The 17,325-nt window shown below is 49.9% G+C and overlaps 1 protein-coding gene across 1 annotated transcript; it reads left to right on the top strand.

The window, feature by feature from the left end:
- The first annotated feature begins 1,122 nt into the window (after positions 1–1,122).
- Positions 1,123–16,954, top strand: LOC144106195 (heparan sulfate glucosamine 3-O-sulfotransferase 5-like). The gene is made up of 3 exons (XM_077638933.1): positions 1,123–1,727; positions 9,750–9,916; positions 11,477–16,954. The coding sequence occupies exon 3, from the start codon at positions 11,819–11,821 to the stop codon at positions 12,440–12,442; it is 624 nt and encodes a 207-aa protein (XP_077495059.1). The 5' UTR covers positions 1,123–1,727; positions 9,750–9,916; positions 11,477–11,818; the 3' UTR covers positions 12,443–16,954.
- The last annotated feature ends 371 nt before the right edge of the window (positions 16,955–17,325 follow it).

Here is a 17,325-nt window from a genome sequence, read left to right as displayed (position 1 = left end):
CACGCCGTGTGTACGCCGCGGCCAATGTAAGCTGCTACGCATCTGCATGCGTTGCGACGGTCGGTGCAATCGGGGAGGGATTTTGTAGAGCTGCAGGGTGATAGGTGAGTGCCCTTTCCCTCAAAGTCAGAAGTTCTGAGCGGAAAAATTGCACCGGCCTTCAATTTTTCTTCGAGCCGCCGCGGTGGCTCAGTGGTGCTCGGCTGCTGACACGAAAGACGCGGGTTCGATCCCGGCTGCGGCTTCCGCATATAGATGGAAGCGAAATTCTAGAGGCCCGTGTACTGTGCCATGTCAGTGCACGTTAGAGAACCCCAGGTGTTCGAAATTATACCGGAGCCCTCCATTATGGCCTGCCTGAGTCGCTTTGGGACGTTAATCTCCATAAATCAAGCGAAACCAATTTTTCTTCGAAGAAAATAATAAATTGGTCTTTGGGGAAAGGAAATGGCGCAGTATCTCTCATATATCGTTGGACACCTGAACCGCGCCGTAAGGGAAGGGATAAAGGAGGGAGTGAAAGAAGAAAGGAAGAAAGAGGTGCCGTAGTGGAGGGCTCCGGAATAATTTCGACCACCTGGGGATCTTTAACGTGCACTTACATCGCACAGCACACGGGCGCCTCCGAAAGATCAGTTACGGGGAAATACGCGTTGCAAACAGAGGCAGCTATAGATTAACGACCAACCCTTAGAGGGAAGGTAGGGATCGGTCCAATTTTCCACAATGCATTTCTCGGACCTTCTTTGAAGCACACGGGCACTTTTGAAGAAGGTCCAAGAAATGCATTGTGGAAAATTGGAACGGCCCTCCGCTCCCTCGAAGGGTTGGTCGTTAATCTATAGCTGCCTCTGTTTGCAACGCGTATTTCCCCGTAACTGATCTTTGGGTGCGCATTAGCACTGGGTGGCTGTAAAACCTCCGACTGCCTCTGCTTCGTTGCGGTATCGCTGAAGGTCGTCACTCGCTTGCCAGAGGGTCACTTGAGAATGGCTTCCGGAACCCCGCTGCACGGCACAGGCGCGTCGAGGTGTTGACGGCTTGCCTCGACAGCGAGTCTTGCGGAACCTCGTCCGTCAAAGACGCAACGCCATTCTCGTGTCATCCCCGGCAGCGCTGTATGCGTGGACGGGGCGGCGTCGCAGCAGTCTGTTGGGTGAATGTGCCCTCCTTCCGAGGACCTCGCCACGTGTACAGGCGGCTCCAGTATAAAAGGGAACACGCTGTACATCCGCATTCAACCTACGATTATAGTTCTCGAGTACGAGAGAAAAGCACGCGTTCTGGGTACTTTCCCTCTATATAGCTGGGCACGGATAACTCCCGCGAGGCTTTTCAACTTCGGCACAGGAGTGTCGACGCAATCTGTTATCGTGTGCAAGTTGCACTGTTCCCTTTAATAATGGAGGCACCCAAGAGCCAGTGTCGTACTTCGCTGCCGTTTCCTGCACTTTAATTCAAGTCGGAACTATTAAGGTCTCGCAAAACTTGTGCAGGCACCCAAAGGTAATTAATCGTCTAGCAAAGCACATATGACTGCTCATTCCCGAGTGCCGGTGCGCTGCCTGACCGGGCCGCCATTCTGCACTCGGGCAACGGCTACCTCTCCTGTCCGTACTACACCGACGTTAGGGCATGCTGGAACGTCACTGTATGTCGGCGTCCGCCATCTCTTGCGGATATGTCCAGGACCACGGTGGGAGAAGCATTCTGCGCGCCCGTATTCTGTAAGTATATATACTCAAAGTGCATGTAGAGTGCTTCTTCACCTGTATGCATTCTTTCGCGCAGGGACTCCGGAACTTTTTATTTTTTGAGTGTGTGTGTGTGTGTATGTGTGAGGGGGCGGAGGCTGGAGTTCAAGTTTCTTCAGTTATTTGTTTATTCGTTTCATGTTTAATTTAAATATTTATTAATTCTTTAACTTTATTCGTTTATATGTTTTATATCCCACTGTTCACAGGTGTATTCGTTAATGCGTATAAAACTTGCATCCAAATGGGCAGCTTTATGAAGGTGCACACACGAGAGTGATTGACTGTACATTAAAAATGTTTGCGCATAGTCTCAGTTCCGCTAACCATGTTCATGAACAGGAGTCAGGCAATCAAAGACCTCTGTTGTGGCATGCTTGGGTTATTTCACTCAAACGATTTACGACTGGCTATGACGCCGACCATGTCAGCCCCTCTGAGCACATCAATGACGTCCTAAAATCTGATCTGAGTGGAAACAGTTGGAGACTGGAAGGGCGCTGCCCCCTCCTGGGGGGGGGGGGGGGGGGGGGGACCTCTTTTCTGTTCCGGAGTCGCTGCTTCCGCGGTCTGTGTCTTTCAGGTGCGCGTTATTTTCTACATTTTGGCATTAAAACTTCTTACGCCAATATCGAGTTGAGGCAGCAGTTTTTGTTTTGTTTTGTTTTTTAAATCCCGCGTTGCTTTTTTTTTCCTTCTTGTTCACTTCTATCTTCGCATAGAAATGTCGACAGGTGGTGGCGAGTTGGTTGTTCACCTTTTGGAACACTACACCAGCGTAACTCCATCCTTTACGCTGATGCGATGTTCCAAAGAGCAAGCAGGCAAATAGTTCTGACGCAAACTGTTTGTAGGACGCATCTCGGCTAGGATTGTGCGAATATTCGAAATTTAGAATACGAATTGAATATGGTTTATATTCGGTTGGTATTCGTATTCGAGAAAATTATATTGGAGAATTTCCGAATATTCGCCAGGGATATCGCATATCACGCTGACTTTCATATATATCTGGCCATGGCAAAACCACAATATCTGGACAAATTATCCAACGGTCGAGTTTAAATCCGCCAGGAAAACAATTCAAATGTGCTCTCTTCGCTTTCCTATCCGGCGGTTATCGCATGGACCGACCTCATTCAGCCGCTGTGACCTCGAGCGAAATTCCGCAAGTGGGCTTTCTCACATATGACATTGATGTGAACAAGATGGCCGACGACCCGCTTTGAACAGTCACAATGAAACTGTACACTGTTTTGTAGCGATATAGCTACATTACGGTAGCATTTCGAGCCTTCAGCGTGGCGGCGCCGCCACGCTGTCCCGTGGTTGGTCACGTGCTGCGGAGCAGCGGCCGGCGGCGCGGCTGATCACGTGGTTGGTCACGTGAACAAGTTCCACTCGGCCAGCTGTAGCTATCGCGTCACTCCAGGTTTAACCAGAGCCAAACCAGCGCCATTTTTTTTACTTCCATACTGTTACATACTTAACGTTCACACCCATGGCATTCGTCCTAACGTGAGCGCCGCCGTCGCGTTTAGGTCAACTATGGTATGCGGGAAAGCCCACTTGCGGAACTTTGCACAAGGTCCCCAAAGGGACACGTCGAGGTGTTCACAGCAGGGCAAATAATAGTGTAAAAATCCCACCTGTTGCATGGTGCGTCGTAACTGGCGCACCTCTTAAGTGGGCGTAAAGGCAGGCGTGACGACGACACGAGGGCCCCTGTCGCCAGGCCAGAAAATGGCCTGCACGCACATAGTTTCGGTTTCTGAGCTTGGCCTCCAGCCCACGGCGACGGCAAGTTTATGGGCCCGCGCATTCGCCGGTTATCCGAACCCAGCACCGTGCCGCTTTCTGACACTGACTGGCGGGTCGCTGATCGCTTTTTTTTCCCTTTTTAGAAGCAGTCTCGCCGTTCCGACGCCAATGTGCATTCCCCTCGATTACAGGCGCGTTGTCATTCCAGCACGCTCGTCACGGGCCATTCGGTGCTTGTGCCACAGAGTGAGTGAGAGAAACCTTTAATGCACAGAATAAATCGAGGTTAGTTGGGTGGGCCCTCAACCCAGGAGCCCGTTGGCTTTTGCCGCCGCTGTTGCCCGGTCCACCACCCATGGTATAATAGAGCATGCGGGAAGGAAACTTCATGGCATAGAGTTGTGTGTCATAAACTCTCCTGTTTAATTAAAATCTCTCCTCCTGCTCATAAGGTTTCACCGCATTTTCGCATTTATGACATTTATTTTTTCGGGGGCGCGGAGCATTTTGTAAATCTACCTTCGGATAATATAGACAATGGGACAATGGCATCAGGTACGGGAGAGGTTTTACGAACCTGAGGCAGGTGGTGTCAAGATTTATGTTTCTTCGTGATCAACGCGACCCTTTCCTGTGGACTTTTATTCAAGTGAGGCTTTCTTCGGCTATGCCAAACTGTGTTATTTCTGCTGTAGACGGGATGCGATACAGTGCAAGTAGATCAGGCCCTCGTATCTTTTACGCTAAAACAAGACAACATTACAAACGACCTCAACTGAAACAACTCGCCGAGTCTCAGAATTAAAAAGCTCGTATTGATGGCGCCGAAAACATATCGCGCCGTAATATCCTAATCTTCTAAGGAATCGCTGACCTCAATGCAAATTAGACATTTGCTCAGTCTGAGGAATTAATAATTCAGATTTGCCGTGATCATCGACGAACCAGCATTAATTCCACAGAAATAGAGCAGCCATGTCGCTTAGGAAAACGCTCAGGGACTCGGAATCGTCGAATAACAGTGAAATTGGAAGACGAAATATACGCTCTTCTGTAAGTAGGTCGAATGCTAAAATGAACATATTATAGTGTCGGCAAAGGTTTCTCTCGGCCAGTTCAGAAAGCGCGGAAGCACCTCATAAATTTCGCTAAATCTAATTCATTTACTTACTCTCTACGCTACGAAACTTTGTTGGTTGGACCTCAACGATATATATTCTCTGTAGAGGAAATTGAATAGCAATCCTCGTCGTCACAAAGAAAGGCACAACCAAGACTTGCCTACAGAAATCACCTTGCGTTTTCCCCACTGCAGTTGTCTTTGTGAAGCGCGAGCTCGTTTATCATATTTTCAATAAACAACCTGCTGTGGTGGCTCAGTGATTAAGGCACTCGTCTACTTATTTGGTGCACCCGGGCTCGAACCCGACCGCGGCGGCCGCGTTTCGATGGAGGCGAAACGCAAAGGCGCCCGTGTGCTGTGCGATGTCAGTGCACGTTAAAGATCCCCAGGTGGTCGAAATTATGCCGGAGACCTCCACTACGGCACCTCTTCCTTCCTTTCACTCCCTCCTTTATCCCTTCCCTTACGGCGCGGTTCAGGTGTCCACTGACATATGTGAGATAGTTATTGCGTCATTTCCTTTCCTCAAAACCAGTTTTCAGCAACTTGCTCATTCTAATGTAAACCTGACTAAACAACGAGGTAACTTCCAAGTTTACCGAAATGGCCGCGGTGTTCTTGTAGCAGTTCACCAGCAAATTTCATGTTATATTTTTAATATATGTCACATCGAAGCCCACAATGCTCTGGTTACTGTGTCGCGCATCACCGGTTACACTGCTACTGTAAGTAAGCTAGAGGTCTCCCCATGCCTTCACCCTCCTTTTCGGGGAATTTAACTTCCCAAAAGTAAAGTGGTGTAAGTCACCGTCCTCTTCAATAGTTGGTCCCGCAGAGACAACAAATTTTGTTGGGATCTGTTTGTAGCGCAATTAGTTTCTGAAGCAACACGCGTCACGCCAGAATTCGCAGCCATTCTGGACCTATAGCCCTGACTAATAACTCTAAAACACTCTCATTCATGACATGGCTTCAAGGGATGAGTGGTCATTACATCATTCATGCTACTTGCTCCTTCCCTGTAACAGCATATAAGACGCATAGGAAAACTAGAAGATTTTATGAAAAGCGCGACTATGCATGACGGTGATAAACCACGAACTTAACGTTTTCTTTCCCACACTTGTCACAGTCTGGTAGAACATGATAACTGGTCGTTGTTAAAATATAAGGTAAACGAAGTGACTAATAAATACATTCCAACAGTCAACATTCGCCCCAGTGACCAAGAGCCATGGTTTACAAACTCCTTAAAAATCTACAAAAAAAAAGCCCTTATCGAGCAGATAAATCTAACGGGAGCTCATTTCAGTGGAAAACCTGCTACGAAGCTGAAAATGAAGATCTCGCTGAGATCCAGCAGCCCAAAGGTTTCCTTTTGTGGTTCTATAAACTGCCAAATTTATTTCGCACTCACCGAAGAAAGCTTTAGCAGCTAGTAAACCCTCATCCAGCTCGCGCTATTATCCGCGCCAATGACCCACACAAAACGATCGATCGCCGGTTCTGAGTGTGCTGACGCTTGAACTCTGTACTCGCAACAGGAAGGAATCGATGCGCTTTTTATTTTCTTTGCTTTTACTCTACATCGAAGGCACCGTGCTATGCATCACGTTTCATGCAGACGGAATTTCATCCATAATCCTGAAGACTATGCTGTCATAATTTGGCGTTGATTAAATTAACTCTAAACTTCCAAGAAGCGCAAGACACGTGGCTGCTTCGTACTTGTGCGTTTTGTTCGCACAGTCCCTCTCTTGAGGAACCAGTCTGAATGATTGGAGAGTGGGAAAGGTCGTTGCAGTCTTCAAAACAGGCAACGAATTCTCCACTAAATTATCAACATATCTCACAAGCAAACGTGCCATGTAAGGTCATGGAACATATGTCATCTACTCTCAAACCATTGCTTTCATAGGCTGCAATCACTTTTTTTCACCGCTCACAAAATGGTTTTCTTGCGAAACCCAATTAGCTCTTTTCGTTCGTGACTCGCGTATACTGACCTTGACAGCAGCTTGCAAACTCAAGCGATTTTTCTGGATTTTCCAGAGGCCTTCGATAAAGTAGTCCACCAACGCTTGCTACTCAAACTTCAATTGGACCCCAACGTTCTAATCTGGATAGAATTTTTTTTTCTAATCGCCCACCAAAGATCTTAGTCAACAGTAACTTGTTTAGGCCCCTCCGTGCAACTTTTGGCATGCCTCAGGGGTCTTTCCTTAGTCTCCTGTTGTTTTTAATATGAATGTGCACTAATGATTTACTTCAGCGTGTCTCCAGTATATTATGCGCATATTTTGCAGAAAACTGCGTCATCTACCGCTCTATCAATAATTCATCTGACCAAACTGTTCTCCATAATGATCTTAACAGTACTTTAGAATAGTGCAGTGATTCACTAATGACCCTTAAAATAGAAAAAAAAGATTACATGCATGTCCTTTTCCCGCCGTCGCAGCCTTTATCTTCGCTCACACAATTACTAACACGGCGCTAGGATTAGTGCAGTCTTACACGTGTCTAGGTATGACCCTATCTCACGATTTGTCTTGACGCGCACATGTCGCTAACGTAATCTCGGCATGTTGCCTGCCGAGACGACATGCCGAAACCTAGGGTTTTCACCTTAGGCGGAAATCTTAGGGAAAACCTATCCGTTCCAGAAAAACTTACGGCTTCTGAAACAGAATGTGCCATCCGCCACATGTAAAATTACTCGTTTATAAGCCACTCGTTAGACCGAACGAATACGTACGTGTCACCCATCCGGAATCCGCATCAAGCATATCTCAGTGACGCATAAGAATCGGTTCAAAATTATGCTTTTAGATTTATTCATGCCTCATACTTATGGGACGTCAGCGTTGCGTCTCCGAAGATGGAATCCAACTTAAACGCTTTCATGTCGAAGTAGCCTCTCCAGCCCTTCCCTGAATCATTTCATCGCATTTCAGTGGAAACGAAATGCTAGAGGCCCGTGTACTATGCGATGTCAGTACACGTTAAAGAACCCTATGTGGTTGAAATTATCCCGGAGCCCTCCGCTACGGCGTCCTTCGTAGCCCATGTCGCTTTGGGACGTTAAAACCCATGTCGAGTCCAGTTATAACGAACCGGACGGTCCCGCGGATTCCGTTCGCATTGTGTGATGTTCGTAGCAGGTGAACTTCCCATATTACATCCAGAAAGGCAAGATAAAGTGGCATTGATAAACTTTAAAGATAACATTTACAAAACAGGCCGTATCATGGCGCTTTCCGAGCCCACCAAAGCAGTCGTGTGCTCCTCGCCGCGACCATTGCTGCCAACAATCTTCCATTAGGAACATAAATATATCGGCTGTTCGAAATTATTCAATGATGATTTTTCTTTAAAAAGCGTAGAAGATACGACAATGCGGCTTGTGCAGTTGAATTCTATAGCGTGACGGACGTCATGCGCCCGGTACAACTCTATAATTATACAGTCAATGGGCTAAATTTAACTAATCAACTTTCTGATTTTTGATTTTAGGGGCCAAGAATATATTGTGAAATTGAAGGCTGGCAAGATCGAAGGTGTGCGCAGTTTCGAAATTTTCTTAATCGGCAATGTGGTTCGAAATACTGAACGTCAGAAATACGCATTTCAAAGCTCGTTCAGTTGGCTTTCCTGCGAAGCTACAGCGCAGCGCACTGCCTGCGTCCCAGAAACCCAGAGGTTGGAGAACGATCGGCGGAGCCAACAAGGCATACCATGTGACTGGTATTTAAAATTATCAAACCAATGCCATTGGTCGATCGGCGACCATGTGCAGTATAGGTTCGTATTCAACGCTGCCCATGTCTAGCGCCCGGCACGCCTCTGCTTCCAGTTTAGATGCCATATGCCGAGCCGGCACACAGGTACGGACTGACTCGTACACGCGTGCGCTTGGCCGGCAGCTAATTGCAATTTGAATGCCGTATTTTTATTATTTCTTTTTTTTGTTGCCACGGTCTCTCTGTAGGAGAACTAAGGAGGGGGCAGATACCCCTCCTTCGTAATAAGCGAGCGTTCGTTATAACTGCGGTCGATATAAGTGTATATGACACCATTGATTTCGACTATATTAACTCGCATTTGTTCCCTGGCCGAATGTGCTCTGTTCTTGTCCTGCAACGTTACACCTGTCACCTTCCTTTTCACAGGTCCTATCTACGCTGCCCTCAATTTCATTTCAAGTTAAGTTCCAAGTTTCTGCCCCTTAGTTAGGTGCAGCCAATATGTACGTTCCTACTGAGGGGTACTGGCAAGCTGCCGTTCATGACCCCATCGAGAGTACCTGCCAGATGCACTCCGCCTGATTCTTATTCTAAACTCGATGGCGTCAAAGCAAACTGAGTACAAAGTTCTGCGGAACTAAACTATATAAAACACCAACCAGCCCCCCCCCCCCCCCCCCCCCCCCCCCCCCTGTTGCCTTCTGCAGCTGTTCTTTATAAGCGTTGTCCGAAGCCTGTATACATTTGTCCTCACGCGAATAAGCCATCGATTCCACCCGCTCGCATTTTGATTGCGCGGCTCTATGTCGGGCCACGCATGAGTGCCGCGCGTGCTCGCGAAGTGCACACGGCCAGCCAAACCCCGAGGCTGTTTGTGTTTGGCGTCGAGTGCCACGGCTGCTTCTGAGCGGTCGAAGCGAGGAGTGGTTTCCCCACCTGCGCTGTTAAGAATTGGAGGGAAAACGGGGAAGAGTTTCCTCCCGAAAAGGGAAAAGGCCACGTGACTGGAAAGTGCAACCAATAGGAGAAGTCGGTGTGGGCTGCCGACGTGCTCAGTCGATAAATGCTGCCGCTGGCGCTTCGATCTATCTAGTTGGAGCGCTTCTCGTCAACCCCACGTTTCCAAGACTGCGTTGATCGACGCTAAATTTGCAACTTGCAGATGCTGGCGTCACCTATGACCAGGATTGTAAACTATAAAATGCAAATTAAGTGTTATTGATTGTTTGGCAGGTGTAGTTTATGACATTCAATAGATGGCGCACATCTCTGTTAGATTCTACACAGTTGCTCTTGGAGGTTGCGGGATTTTGGCGCGGGGTTTTGTGACTATGGTGGTCGAAGACATCCCTGGCCGCCGTGCAGGGCGCGCTGCTCCAACATGGCGTCTGCCCCGACCGCCGCTGCAATGGCGTGAGACGAACGAGCGCGGCCGCGCATGGACCTGGGCCGCGGCCTGGCGATGAGCTAGGGCCGCCACCCCGTCGCCGCCGAGGCGGGGAGCCGCACTCCGAAGCACGGCGCCCACTCCGGTAGGTGTGCAAGCCCGGCGTAGACTTCTTCTGCACCTGAGCGCGAGCTGAGTTGCTCCTGTGTGCTCCCGTTCAGGTCTGCTTTCATCCGGAGCAGACCTCATGAGAGACTTTCGCCTATACAGCGGGAGTTGGCCGCTCTTTTTTTTCAGTGACTGTTGGAAGAAGAATAGGGCAGCTTATTGGCATAGTCGAAGCTCCGGCCGTTTGTCCGCACGGTCTCGATCGACGGACCCGTTACCGATCACTCGTGGGTAGCACATTTGGCGCCTAACTCTCATGTCCGACTGCTGGACGCCCTGCTGTGTGTTTCGTTTGGCAAGGACTGTAATGTGTTTATACAGAAATCGCTTTGCCACCAAACTGGTACAGGGTGACGTAAGGGTATGCACCTTAATTGGAGCTTCTCGACCAGGAAACGCGGGCGTAGATTGTGCTCGGACACCTCAGTTGTTTGACCTTTCCCACCCCGTTCGAGCGTACAACAGTAGTGCTGAGATCGTAACGTATTTTTAGAAGACAGGCGTGACTTTTGAGCAGAATGTGCTGCTTCTGAGGGCGCGGGACTGACATTTGCGCGAGGTGTGGCGCGCTCGGTTCGTGGTGCTCTGAGCACGTGATTTCAGCTTCTTGAGCCTTTGGCGAAGTCGATTTGGTTTCTCTATATACACGTCTGTGTATTTAACTGAATCATTCGGTGGGAATGCAGCCATACGCTGCATTCTTACGACCCTTTCACAGATGAACTGCGCAGACTGTGCGAAGGGAACAGTGCTCTGTGTTTGGGACATCGAATGCCACTTCTGTGGCACATTACTGCTTTTTATTCATTAACATAAACAATGAAAAAATCAGCTGGACGTTTACCCCTGTGGTAATGCAAATTTCAGCGACAACTGGGGTGGTGCGAAATGCCAATCGGGAGTGTTTCTGGGTACGGATGTAGGATGACTTGTGTTTGTGTCGCTACACTCCCATTATCGCACCACGGGTCAAGCTCTAGTGAGTATCTCGTGGCGTCACTGCGTTCGAGCCGATCAGTGAGCGGCATTTCTGACCAGTCAGCATGGTATACTGTAGTGACGTCATGTGTGACGTCGCTGCATTCTGGCCAGTCAGCGGGACGCGTAGCACCTGATGTGTTACATCGACGCTACACGCGCTTTAAACAAACGAGACGGTGTAGGGGACTGAGGGCAAATTGAAGCTGGCCTATATACATTTATAGATTACGGCTTTGTAATGACAAAGAGGTTACTATGGCTAGTAAATTTGGTAACAAAAATAAAATGCAGGTATGGCCACGAGCGGCCGTTTTCGCAAGCTATTGAAATGACGCCAAGACAGTTTTTCGGCCAGATCCCTGAGGCTAGGCAAATGGCGATCACGGAGTCCATAGACGTCAGGAGATTGAATCTAGGGGCCGGAAAAGGAATTTTCCGTTTTAAAATAAACCTTTCTCGGCAATAAATGTGTATTTCGCTTCTTGGCAAAAGGGAACAAGAACCGGTCGGAGTCGTCATGAGTGCCGGCCACCCTCTCCCGTCGTGCTTGACGCAGACCGAGTCGTCGAACCGGTCGCGGCTGCTGGCGCTGTGCCTGGCCGTCGCCTGCGGCACCTGCTTCCTGGCGGCGCAGCTGCTCGTGCCCCCGCCGCCGCCGACGGCCGAGCGGCAAAAGCCCTCCACCGTGCCGCAGGCCGCGCCGGCGCCGGCGGCCGCCGATTCAGACCTGCGGCGGCGGCTGCCGCAGTGCGTCATCATCGGCGCCCGCAAGTGCGGCACGCGGGCGCTGCTCGAGTTCCTGGCCCTGCACCCGTCCGTGCAGAAGGCGCCCGACGAGGTGCACTTCTTCGACGACGACGAGCGCTACGCGCTGGGCCTCGACTGGTACCGGCGACGCATGCCGGCGTCGCGCGCCGGACAGCTCACGGTGGAGAAGTCGCCCGCCTACTTCGTGACCGAGGCGGCTCCGGGCCGCGTCTGGGCCATGAACGCCTCGCTGCTGCTGCTGCTCATCGTGCGGGACCCGGTCGTGCGGCTCGTGTCCGACTACGCGCAGCTGGCCGCCAACCGGCGCCAGCTGCAGCGCGAGGAGGCTCCGCCCTTCGAGCGGCTCATCCTGCTGCCGGACGGCGCCGTGAACGCCGAGTACCGGCCCGTCCGCACCAGCATGTACGCGGTGCACGTCCGCCGCTGGCTGTCGCACTTCCCGAGGCGGCAGCTGCACGTGGTGGACGGGGACCGGCTGGTGCGCGAGCCGCTGAGGGAACTGCGCCGCGTCGAGGCCTTCCTCGGGCTGCCGGCGCGCATCCCGAGCGGCGCCCTCTACTTCAACCGCACCAAGGGCTTCTTCTGCCTGCGGCCCAACGACACGGCGGCCGGCCGATGCCTCAACGACAGCAAGGGCCGCCGGCACCCGCACGTGCCGGGACCCGTGGTCAGCCGGCTAAGGCAGTTCTTCGCGCCCTTCAACAGGGAGTTTTACCACCTCATGGGCAGGGACTTCGGGTGGCCCGAGCAGTAGCGTACGCTGCTCTTTTCCTGACCTCCCCTCTTTTCGGTCACGACTCTCAACAAGAGGCATATCATTTTGGGGGTGTACAACAAGGTGTGCATTTAGCGGCTATACCATTTGTCTCACTAAAACGCTGCAGTGCTGTTGGAGCAAGAGCTTACTCGAGCAGAGCCGCCTCTTCGCAGTTTACGCCACTTTTGTCACTCACGATCACACCTCGCGGTTGCCTGGCGTTCTCTCTCTCCGGTTGGGGCTCTCAGCAGAAGGTGTACCATTTTGAAGGCGCGCAGCCAGCGGTGAAAGTTTACGGGGCAAGCGGGTCGCGGAGAAAAGCTATTGCAGCGCCGCCTAGGCGCAAATTCTGGGAATGTAAATCCCCCAGGGCAGGCACTTCGCCTGGTCCGAGATGTAGTACTTGACGTTGTTTTTGTGGTTGCCTAACATTTTCTATCCTGTCAGGGCTCTCATCTAGAGGCATATAATTTTGGGGGCTACACACACTTGTAAGACTTGACGGTTTTATCAGAGCTACGCAGCTGGCATCAGCCTTTCAGGTGGGCTAGAGTGTGTCGACGTTGACTCTGTTGGTTCGTAGCACGTGCATCACGAACCTTATAGTCGCCTTGTTTCCGGAATGGAAGCTTCGAGGGGCACGCTGCCTTGACGCACGTGTGGAACAGCGCGTTTCGTTAACCATGTTAATTAAACAGCACAGATACGTTTTTGCGGACATTTGTCGACACTTTCTGATGTATCGTCTCTGCCAAAAGTAACCAGGCTGCATGGTTTGCTTCTCAGTCGTGCAGTGGAGCACCCTTCCCCTCCAAGCTTTAAATCTCTGTAAGGTGAGGAGCCTCACCTTTCAACACTTTTTGGCCTTTACGGAAGCCGCAAGAGCTCTACTATGCGAGTGAAACATGCTGTGTGGTTACATTTGGCAAAGGCCAGTACGCCAGGGTAACTTCCGCAGCGCACGTCATATCCTCCAAAGCACTGCATACTTTTATTGAGACGAGACTCCTGCGCGAAGTTGGCATTTGTGAGCCATGAATATGTGAGGCTATAGACTTCAGTTTTTCAGTGCGAAAATAACGTTTAGTGCGCCCTGCATTGTAGAGCTGACTAATCGATCGCGCTGCCTGGTCCGGGATTGAGTTCGATCTTTGTGCGTGATCCCCTGCCAGTCAGGAGTACAGGCGCCCGTCTTAGACAAGAGCCGCGCGTAGATAACTCAAGGGCCTCGGATTCTCGCGTTGCTGCGAAGGGCCGCCTTTTTTTTTCCTTTTTTGTCCACAGCGGTGCACAGAATCACTCCTGGGTCTGCGTGTGCAAACCTCGCTATCGTCGAAGAGGAAAACCATCATTGTATAGCGTTGTGTTGCCTTCAATACACACGCTTAAGTGCCGAAAAGGTGGCCGGCATTGCAAACGCACTTGCGTCCCAACATTTAACTTAGAAAGGGCAATCGACTGATATGGGAAGGTCACACCGAATGTTCCGTCGTGGCCGAACGAAATGCGAATGACACGTTTGAAACGCGGACAAAAATAAAACACGAATATTAACGAGGGAGTGTGCGGTGACTCGAAACACTTTTCCTTGTGTGGCTCCCGCAGAAATACCGCCCAAGTGCAGCAGCAGGGGACCTCGTGTTTACTATAGGCACTGCTTGTTCGTCGCTCTGGTTGCGCGACCAGATGGAGACCCCTAAAGCGCTCCCCCTTTTTCGCTTATTCGAGCGACAGTCGCGTAGGAATGTAGCCGGGCCAGTTAGCTCATTTTTTTCCAGCGAAAACAGCGCGCGTCTGTCGTTCCCTTATCTGTGTCCAATTTTTCACGCGCTGTTTTAGCTAGGAATCTCTCCGGGAATATGGCGCAAATCGACTCCAGACCCTGTCTCGGACACAGGAAAGCAGGAACGGATTTTAAACTATGCCGGCTCGAAATAAAAAGAAATGTGATAGACGCTGATTATGACAAGCATGGTGTGAGAAATTTCAGTTTAAGCAGCACTGATTTCAAGGAGAGGCCACGGGGCCCCGATCTATCGTCGACCGTTGTACGATGCAAATAACTTCAAACAAAGCAGTATTTTGACCGAAGAAAGTCTTCATTGTGATCGGGTCTTACCGCATCGGCGATAGTCTCTCGTCATCGTGAAGCAACTAGGGATGGTCACACTGCCGCTTGTTCTGTCTGCTTCAGTATGAAATGTAACGCACTGTAGCTGACTCAATAATCAGTTATTTTCACTCTTCGTCGGTCCCAAGAAAATTAATAGGAGGTGTGCTCGTCCGTGAGAAAAATACTCAGAAATTAAGAAAAACTCCTTTGACGGTTAACCACTGTGTAACAAAAGATTCATGGGCACCTGTTTGCGGTGGTGAATACTCGTATGTCTGGTAGTGTGCGTATGGCGTCGCTATGCGGTCCCTCGTGACGTCAGTGTGCTCAAATTACTCAGCGTGGCGCTTTGCAATGACGTCACATGTGACGTCACTGTACGCTGACCACTCAGCGCGGTGCGGTATTACGCCCACGTCGCAGGACCAGGAAACGTGCCCTTAGCAGTTGTCGCTGTAAAAGAATGTGTGGTTTGCACTCATGTTTGGACAGTAATAATTAGTTGCATACGATCAGGGTGTTCCTTCTCCTAATGGAGGTGGCTATATGCGTTCGCTTTGTTTCCTCTGAAGCGATTCTCCCAGACGGCTCCTCCAGTCTCACTCTGTACCAATCCGTTCCAATTCTGGCTGCGTTCTGTCCTGCGACAGATTGGGGGAGGGGGGTCGATGTGCGCACAGCGTCCCGTTCACGACCGTGGTGCAATGTTCCGAGACAATCATGTTGCATTTTTCTTACTGCATATGACAATCACTGACGACTGTTATAGCCCTTTTTTTTTCGGACAGGTCTTCGTCGAACTTTTGGCCACTTCTGAGAGGTCGATAATGCATTTCCTGGCGTCGTGACAATCACTCTTACGAGGCTCATCAAGGAAAGCCCTTGCAAGTTTTGTAAAGTCTCTACCGTTCACGTGTTGTATAGCTCTGCAACACCTCCAGTAAAATTCGCTTGTTTGCATGATTGATATCTGCTACGAATTGGTGAGATACTTGGCGTTATGGGGAGCGCGAAAAATTCGCCCTGACCTCAACTATGCCTGAGCCTTTCAATCTGTTTCTACCTAGCACGCAATTGATTGCACAATTTTCCGCAATTTGCCTTAACGTGCTGTATGCATGCATTATGAAAGCCATAGCCAAAATGAAGCGAAAATTCAGTCATAAGCACTGCTGGTGAGCAGCCGGAGAGATAAGAGAGACACAGGATGACGCCCACTGTGGTTTGTGGAGAGAACTGCGCAAGCAATCAGGGTGGCCGCGATAAAGAATCGTCGCGACTGAAGCGGCTTGGTTTGCCGAGACAATCACTCAAGCAGTACTGCTTTTCTGCGGGGCGACAATCAAGTTTGCCTTATCTTGGCATTTTCCGAAACGCTTGACTCGCGTATGTTTCTATATATGTATACACGTATATATACATAGGTCATTTTGCAGACTTTATTGAGACAATCAAGGACTGCAGGTGGTCGCAGACGAGGATGTCAGAGTTGTTGCTATACATATGTGTATGCCCGTAGCATTTTTTTTTTTCGAGAACTTTGTGACGACGTGCAATGAATAACTGCGCACATAACTTTCGCGGTGGCATTTTCCGAGACAATCACACGTTCAACATACATCTTGGGCGGGACGACGATGTCTGCGTTTACAGCCCGTATACAGCATTTCTCGAGAGCCTTAACATACTATTATAGTGCTACCTTCTTTACACTTTCCTCCTTAGCGCCCAAAGCGGTGCAACGAAGCTCCCTCGGCGGACGATGTTCGCACTCGCAGCAGACGATGCGTTGTGCTCCACTTTCGTTCAAGCCAAAACAGGCTAATGTGGCTAAATGAACAGTGCTCGGTAAACTTTTTGCCAAAGAATAGTGATTTGTGACGGTGAGCACATGGCTTGCGCTGACCTCATTGCTGGCACCATTTGCTGGGGCTCTGGGTACGCCTACACGGATGATATATCGTCCGGGAATTCAAGTGCGAGACATATCGTACGGAAAGCTTGAGCCTGAGATTTCTTTGTGCCGGGACGAAAACCTCTTCTTGCCTCATTTATGAGACGCCTACAAGACAGCGGCTGCAATGACGTCAGCGAAGGTCGTTGACGTCAGCTGGCATTTGAACGAGGGCTATGCGGCCTCGACAAAGCCCCGCCTTTTTTTCTTTTCGTTATTGCCGTGTGACGTACTTGTACCGCTTTGGAGCGTCGACGTATTCACCGTACATACATGCATATATACCTATATATACATATAGGTTCGTTTTGTGTGCGCGACGACAATCATTGTTTGGCCGCGGGAGTGCTATACATACGCATGCTTGGTTTTGTGTGTATGTGTGTACGCTGCGAGGCGCAATAAATAAATGGCCTGCCTCCTCTCCGCAGGCCAAAACGTCGCTCGGGTTGTTTGTCTCGTTCTTCTGCGTCACGAATACGACTCCTGCCTTTTCACGTATGGCGTCGGTCGTGCGGAAGTTTACCGCCATATTTACTGAAACGAACTCTATTCCATCCTCTTCACCCATTTAAATAATTAGTAGATATTTGCGTGTGAGAAAATGCGCAGCTGTCTTTTACATCGTTCTTCAAAAAGCGCGTCATTTCTGCGACCTATATAATGCAAATTGAGATCACAGCTACAGAGTATACCCGTTCCATAAAGTCGCCTTTTCAATAGTTGTGAACCAGAATAAGTACTCCGAGTAGGCTTCCGTATCTAAATCACCTTTCTGCTCCAGGCGGCCGATATTAAATAGATATACCAAGT

Source organism: Amblyomma americanum, chromosome 10 (genome assembly GCF_052857255.1).
Source record: "Amblyomma americanum isolate KBUSLIRL-KWMA chromosome 10, ASM5285725v1, whole genome shotgun sequence".
NCBI lineage: Eukaryota > Metazoa > Arthropoda > Arachnida > Ixodida > Ixodidae > Amblyomma > Amblyomma americanum.
This window is presented reverse-complemented; position numbering and strand designations above follow the sequence as displayed.